Raw genomic sequence first — 6,698 nt, 5'->3', positions numbered from 1 at the left:
CCTCCCCCATCCCCTCCCCCTCCTCCCCCTCCTCCCCATCCAACCACCTCTCCGGCCGAAAAACCTCCGCATCCTCCCCAAAGTAATCCTTCCGTCGATGCAACGCCCACAAATTCCACGACACCAATCCCCCCTTGGGGATAAATATCGGCGCCATTCCATCCTCTCCTCCGCCTCGAGGTAAAATCGTATCTTCCAAAGCTTCGCGACTATTCAATGGAACGACGGGATAGAGACGGAGGGATTCGTTTAAGCAGGCGCGGAGATATTTCATGGATTTTAGTTGGTCGAATGTTGGCGGTTGTGATGATGAATTGGAGGAGGGGGAAGATGATGATTTTTGGTGAGGAGGAGGAGGTAAAATTGTGGCGGTGGTGATTTCGGATTGGAGTTTCCGCCAAATATCCGGTCGGCGAGCGAGTGTGAACCAGAGATTGGAGAGGAGAGAGGCAGTGGTATCTCGGCCTGCGAGGAGGATGTTGAGGAGTTCGCTGCGGATGCGGATGGGGTCTGTAGTTTGGCGGACGAGAGCGTCGATGAAGAGATATCTTTCCGGGGGTTGTTGTTGTTGGTGGTCCGGGGAAGAGTTTTTTTCTGCTGCGAGGAGTTGATCTCGTCGGGCGAGGCCTTTTTGGACGTACGAGTTGACGAAATTGTGTACGAAATCGCGGTCTTTTTGGAAGCGTTTGTTGGCGGGGAAGAGTTTGGCCCAGTTGCCCCATCGGGCGAGGTTGCCGATGAACTGGTGAGGGGAGAGTTAGTCACATACATATACACATATCGTATAATATATATATGTATCGCGAAAACTTACATCCTGACTCTGCGTAAACGCCTCCGAAAACCCATCATTCCCATCCTTGATCAAAGAATCGGTAGATTCACCAAACAAAAACTCCGTCGCACTATCAATGGTGAGACGAAAAAATCGTTCACTCAAATCGACTTCTTGGCCCGGAACAATCGTCGCAATTAGTCGCGAGACGTGCTTCTCAAACGTCTGCACATCGCCGACTTGCGAGCGTACGAAATTCGGACGGAGCATTTCTCGACTGTGCTGCCATTGTGCACCGTCGGTTGTGAAGATTCCTGTTTTGTCGATGATGAGTATATTATATCATATCATATCATATACGAGCTGGGGGGAGGGGGGGTTCTATTCAGGCGGTTGATCATAAGAAGTGGGGGTTGGGTACGAGACGGAAGATTGGTTTTCGGCCGCTTTTGGGAGATGGTGAGTTTTTTTTTTTTTTTTTCCTTTTTTCTTTTTTCTTTTTTTTTCTTTTTTCTTTTGTTTTTTTCTTTTTTCTTTTTGCAATAAAGACGGCGTGATGGCATGTTTTCAAATTTTCCGGTTCCAGAGTAGCATGCATATGTCTCCCCAGTGCCACCAGTCGAAAAGTATTCAACCCCGTATCCCTGAACCTCGACGCCGTAGTTTCCAACAGAGTGTGATTTTTCAAGGATGCGATATTCTCCAAGAATAAATCTAATCCTAAAATGGGGTCTTTTTGAGGGAGTCGGGGCGCGTCGCGGACACCTCGGTCGCGCTTGAAGGCTCGTCGACGATTCCAGAGGTCGACGGCGGAGATGATGTGGTATATGGTGTATAAGAGGGCTAGGCTGATGAGGGTTTGGGTTGGAGTGGGGAGCGAGATGAAGGACATTTTGATGGGTGTGTATGTATATAACCTGACTGTGGGCATGGACTTGAGGGAAACTAACTACCTGAACAGGCTGAACAGGATGATGAGGATGGGTGAAGGTCTCGTAAGCTCGATATGTATTATGTAAGTGAGTGAAAGGGTTCAGGTAGGCAGAAAGTAGAAAGGAGGACACGGCAAAAACCTTTTCTACTACCTCAACAGTAGTGACAGTAGTCACAGTACCAACCTCGTCCTACGTGTACCCTTTCGAGAGTCGCGTAGGTGGTATGTGTACGAGATGCACATGGCGAGGCGAACTGGCCAATCGCGTGGCAGGAAAATGTGGCTGCTACTTCGCTGCATGACATATGTACGATGATGTCCGGGGGGCCGCCATGGCTGAAGGCTGATGGGAGGGTTTAGAAGGGTTTGTCGAGTGAAGGGAACAGATGACACGGCTCGCTTTGGCCGAAAGGGAGAGCCCGATTGGAGGTGAATAATGGCATCGGCAACAGGCTGACAGCAGCTAGCTCCCTCTACTTGGATGCTACTTTCACTACTTCCACGACATGTATTATGTACTCCGCCTTCTGGTGAATATGTAGTGTGACCCGTGCAGCAGGAAAAAGTGAGTGGGAGTGCATTGCATGGGGCATGGGGAGAGGAGAAACAGAAACACGCTTTTGACGGGGTGCCACGGGGACGCCGAGAGGTTAAAACCAACGTCCCTCGGATCGGACACTCGGGCACAACCGCCCCGACAGTGCTTGGCAGCAGCACCTCTATCTCCTACCAGGTAGACATGCAAAATGTTTCTTGCCGACCACATCACACTGCACCCTTACCCCCTTACCCCTTGATCCTGGCAGACCGCGCTGGAAGAACTTATCCCAACCAAATATGCAGGACGAGCAGCAAATCATACGCTCAGCAGACGCTTGACCTCGCTCTGGATCGCCTCACTCATATCCTTGGTCGTTGCTTTGCCTCCTATAGCATCGTCAGTATATACTTATATACAGGCCATGCCCACGTCGTCATGTCCCATCCATGAATATGTATCGTGATGATGGGATAGGATGAGATAGGGTGGGATGGGGTGGGCAGACGAGTGATTTCAACTTACCCAAATCGCCAGTTCTAATCTCGAGCCCACCATCTTCCTTCGAGTCCAGGACTTTCGCCACTGCCTGCTCGATGATATCCGCCTCGCGATACATGCTGAAAGAGTACCGCAGCATCATCGCCAAACTCAAGACTTGAGCTACTGGGTTTGCCAAACCTACGGTCCAGATCGATCAGTACATGTTAAGTTTAACCTTTTTTTTCAGAGCCTGGCATCTCACCTTTTCCCGATATATCAGGAGCGGAGCCATGCACGGGCTCATACAGACCAACGACACCTCCCACGCTGTTCTGACCAAGACGAGTGCCTGGTGCGCCTGCAAGACTAGCACTGGGGAGTAATCCCAGGCTGCCGGTCAGACCTCCGCTCTCATCGCTGAGAATATCGCCAAACGTGTTATCCGTCACGATGATACCGTTAAACGCCGTCGGAGAGGTGATCAGGCGCAGAGCGAGCGAATCAGCGAGCTGGTGTTGAAGCTTCACTTGCGGAAACTCCTTCTCAAAGACTTCAGTCACGATCCGTCGCCACACTCGGGAATTCGCAAGCACATTTGCCTTGTCGGCGCTAAACACAGGTTGAGGAGGATCAGTCTGTAGTGCGAGGGCCCCAGCAACACGAGCGACACGCTCGATCTCTGCCCTGCTGTACTCCCAGGGGTCCATTGCATAATCTTCTTGTTCGATCTTCTTCCATAAGCTCATGTTCGGTACATTCTATGGAGGGGGAGGGGGGTTGGTTTCGTTACCTTGTTCCCGTAATATGCCCCGCCACAGTTCTCTCTGATGAGCATAAAGTCGACACCTTCAATGACTTCTCGCTTGATCGGCGACCAGTCCACCATTGTCTTTGACGCAAATTTGCAAGGTCGGAGATTGGCAAAGACCTTTATGGCAATGCTTCAGAGCGACTCTCAAGAAGTCCATCCAGGCTGGCAAGCAAAACATACCTGCAACCTCTTCCGGATCCTCAACAGGCCAGACTCTGGGTTGGGCTGACTCGTACCCCATTCTGGACCCCCTGCTGAGCCGAAAAAGACGGCATCAGCTTGCTCGCATTTCTTCAATACCTCCTCTGTGACGGAGTCGTTGTGTACGTCTAGCGAGCAGCCGCCACAAAGATCAAAGTCACGCTCCAAGTGAAGTCCGGTGGCAGCTTCTCTACGACTAGATTAGCGTGTAGGGCAGCGTCTGTCGATGCAACAGCCGCTTACACAATGTCCAACACTTTCAGCGCTTCTGTGACCACCTCGGGTCCGATGTGGTCTCCAGGGAGCACCACGATTCTGCCACTTCTGGGCGCAGCCTTCACTGTTGCGCCAGTGGTGGTCGGCATGACGAATACTGATGTTTCTACAGGTGGAATATTCCAAGTGAACAAGTCTCACGAGTCTGGATGAATTATTCAGGTATCATTAAATCTGCTACCTCCTAGATTAGATTGTTGGTACCTCCTACCTCCTACCTCCCCTCCTACCTCCTATTAGTACGGTAGGTACCTACCCCTCATAGGATCTACATGTACCTGTACGCCCTCACTCACCCCGCCTCCATCCCAGCGACATCGGCGAGCCCGAACGAACACCGAGTCTCGGATGCTAGCCAGACGGCCCCAGTGCCTCCTCACGTGCACACGTCGTTCACTGCTCACACTGTGCCATACAAGGCGGCGGATCCCCGAATGTTGCGCTTCGTGCCAGTTCTCGAAGCCCAGACTTCACTTCCTCCTTGCTGTTGTACACGTACTCCGCACCCCGACCCGACCGCTCGTCCATATGGTCATGGCCCTGGCGCAACCAATGCAGGACCAGTGAGTCCAATGACAATTCGGCGTTCATCCACTCGAATACCGCTGCGAACTTGTCATGTGGACCCAGAACGACATGGCGGAGGACCACGTTCCGGAGGGAATCCTTATGTTGGGCAAGAAACCCACACAGATCTTGCGACCGCAGCACTGCTCCGGTCAGGTGGACCGTTTTGAGTTCAGTCGCAACTAGGGGTGTGAGCATATGTGGGTGTAGAAATGTTTCTTCGGCTTTGCAGCATCTACTGTTGAACACTAGCCGGAGTTCCTGTAACCTCGAAAACGCCGATCTGTTAAAATCGCACATGGCCGCAATCTGCCGGGCAGACGACTTGTGTAGACACCCGGGGCTCGCCGAGAGCGTCTCTAGCCGCGACCAGACGGACTTCAAGCGGGAGCTCCGCATGAGAGAGCTCATCACGCCAGGGTGCAGCGGCGACCTCCTATCGGACAAGTCCAAACTCTTCACCGGAAACCTGCTCCTGGCGATCGCAGCAAGAAGTAACCACGTGGTCTCGCTGTTGTCGTTGGGACAGCGACCCAGCAGCACATACTCGTTCCTGCTGCACATGCGTTTTGTACTGTCCAGCTGTTGCACCAGACGATGGAAGCCATAGGGTGTTGGCGATAGATGTGTGTGAGTGGACACTTTGAGCTCTGGATACACTCTGGCATCGTGCAAGTTGCTCAGTGCTTCGGAAAGCATCGAAACATCCATGCGGTCCTTCGTTATATCTTCGGCTTCGTGACACCAACTGCTCCAAATGGATTGCGGGCGTGGCCCCATTGGGTGTGGGAGGCTTGCATCGGCAGTCTTCTGAGGTCTCCTGATGGTGGGCGTATCTGTTACCGATGCCAGATTGGTCACGATCAGATCGATGGTCTTCAATTTGCGTCGCAATCTCGGATTCTTGCTGATGTCGATGAGAGTTTGGAAGGACTCCTTGGTCACCAAGTGTCGACGTGTGGTGAAATATCTGTTGATGAAGACCTTGTCCACAATCCTGCACATCTCTCTGCAGGTCAGGCGGAGGAAGAGCAGCTGATCACCATCAGTCGCCGTGGCAATTGCCTCCAGCAGCTCGGGCGGCAGTTGTAACAGAGGCCATGCCATCTTGAGTAATGCTCAGTCGGTGATACAAAGCGTGTGTGTGTGAGAGAGAGCGAGGTGGCCCGTATTGTCGCTTATGAAATATGGCAGTCCGCGACTTATGAAGCCTCCTGATACCCGTTTTGCTCCCGGCATCTTGTCTCGCACTTCGCATGGGGACATGAGCACACAGTCCGTGCGTTCGCTATCGAAGCACTTTTAAAGCTTCTAGCGGCCATGGAAGAAGTTAAATTGCACATGGAAGCCGGCAGTAAGTACCTCCTTATGGCTAGCTGTACTCACTTTCTATTCCCAGCTACGCCCGATATATGCCCGTTTGGCAAAGAGTTCCTCGGAGCGCTCTGGTAGCAGCACTCAGTTCAAGGTTCTTACTGTTAGCGGCTGCTGTGATCCAAAACGATATGCCTTATCAGCAGCACGGCAGTGTAAGAAGATGGGCATATCGCTGGAATCGCATCCCAAACCTGCAACCCCCCTTGTCCCTTTGAACCACAAGAATAGCCTAGAGCTGCCATGGCCCCCAGGACCACTACTAGGCTATGCCCTGGCAACATGCGGTTGAACCACTCTGTCCGATCTCAATGTCCACTACAAGACACTCCTACAGAAGTCCGGAGATTGACGGCAACAACGTCCACTTCAGCCCTACGGCGATCACACCACGATCTAGAATGCTTCCTGGATCATGCAACGGCCTAATCCTGGTTGAATCCGACATTTGAGATGGGGGATCGCGGCGTCTCTCATTTCAAGGAACCAATAGCGAGAAAAGAATGGTTGCTGCCGGAAGGTAGCGATTTGTGAGAAGCGAGAAGTCTCACTGACTACAAAGACTGCAGAAAACGTTCAAGACTAAGGTACAGCACTAGCTCCTTTCACATGCTATCGCACACTATGCAGCAATCGACCAAAAACCCATCAATCATGAGGTGGAGTCTCCCTATCAGGACTGCAAATCCGTCCGGGAAGAATCCGACCATCTACATCAAATCATCGCACTTCAAATCAT

General features: G+C 52.0%; 3 protein-coding genes across 3 annotated transcripts in view; all 3 read right to left on the bottom strand.

The window, feature by feature from the left end:
• The window catches only part of SEPMUDRAFT_162317 (cytochrome P450), a gene marked incomplete at both ends in the record, with an annotated part of 2,461 nt that extends 794 nt beyond the window's left edge, over positions 1–1,667 (bottom strand). The window contains 3 exons of the mRNA XM_016907995.1: positions 65–742; positions 815–1,057; positions 1,326–1,667. Coding sequence (XP_016762230.1) covers positions 65–742; positions 815–1,057; positions 1,326–1,667 — 1,263 coding nt within the window. The remainder of the gene's footprint in view (positions 1–64; positions 743–814; positions 1,058–1,325) is intronic.
• Positions 1,668–2,565: 898 nt separating this feature from the next.
• Positions 2,566–4,524, bottom strand: SEPMUDRAFT_162316 (3-isopropylmalate dehydrogenase; the record flags this gene model as incomplete). The annotated part of the gene is made up of 7 exons (XM_016907994.1): positions 4,331–4,524; positions 3,986–4,262; positions 3,722–3,932; positions 3,521–3,658; positions 2,993–3,458; positions 2,773–2,928; positions 2,566–2,636 (listed from the first exon to the last, which is right to left on the bottom strand). Exons 2-7 carry the CDS (start codon positions 4,105–4,107, stop codon positions 2,566–2,568), a joined length of 1,164 nt encoding a protein of 387 aa, XP_016762229.1. The 5' UTR covers positions 4,108–4,262; positions 4,331–4,524.
• On the bottom strand, positions 3,294–6,386 carry SEPMUDRAFT_154932 (uncharacterized protein). Its single transcript, XM_016907593.1, has 5 exons — positions 4,331–6,386; positions 3,986–4,262; positions 3,722–3,932; positions 3,521–3,658; positions 3,294–3,458 (listed from the first exon to the last, which is right to left on the bottom strand). Exon 1 carries the CDS (start codon positions 5,690–5,692, stop codon positions 4,412–4,414), a length of 1,281 nt encoding a protein of 426 aa, XP_016762228.1. The 5' UTR covers positions 5,693–6,386; the 3' UTR covers positions 3,294–3,458; positions 3,521–3,658; positions 3,722–3,932; positions 3,986–4,262; positions 4,331–4,411.
• Positions 6,387–6,698: the final 312 nt, after the last annotated feature.

This window comes from Sphaerulina musiva (assembly GCF_000320565.1).
Source record: "Sphaerulina musiva SO2202 unplaced genomic scaffold SEPMUscaffold_3, whole genome shotgun sequence".
Lineage (NCBI taxonomy): Eukaryota > Fungi > Ascomycota > Dothideomycetes > Mycosphaerellales > Mycosphaerellaceae > Sphaerulina > Sphaerulina musiva.
The sequence above is the reverse complement of the archived record's forward strand: the minus strand, read 5'-3'. Positions and strand labels throughout refer to the sequence as shown.

What these genes read in the sequence shown, in the direction of transcription:
- SEPMUDRAFT_154932 (XM_016907593.1), bottom strand. Translation starts at nt 5,692, where the DNA reads ATGGCATGGCCTCTGTTACAACTGCCGCCCGAGCTGCTGGAGGCAATT.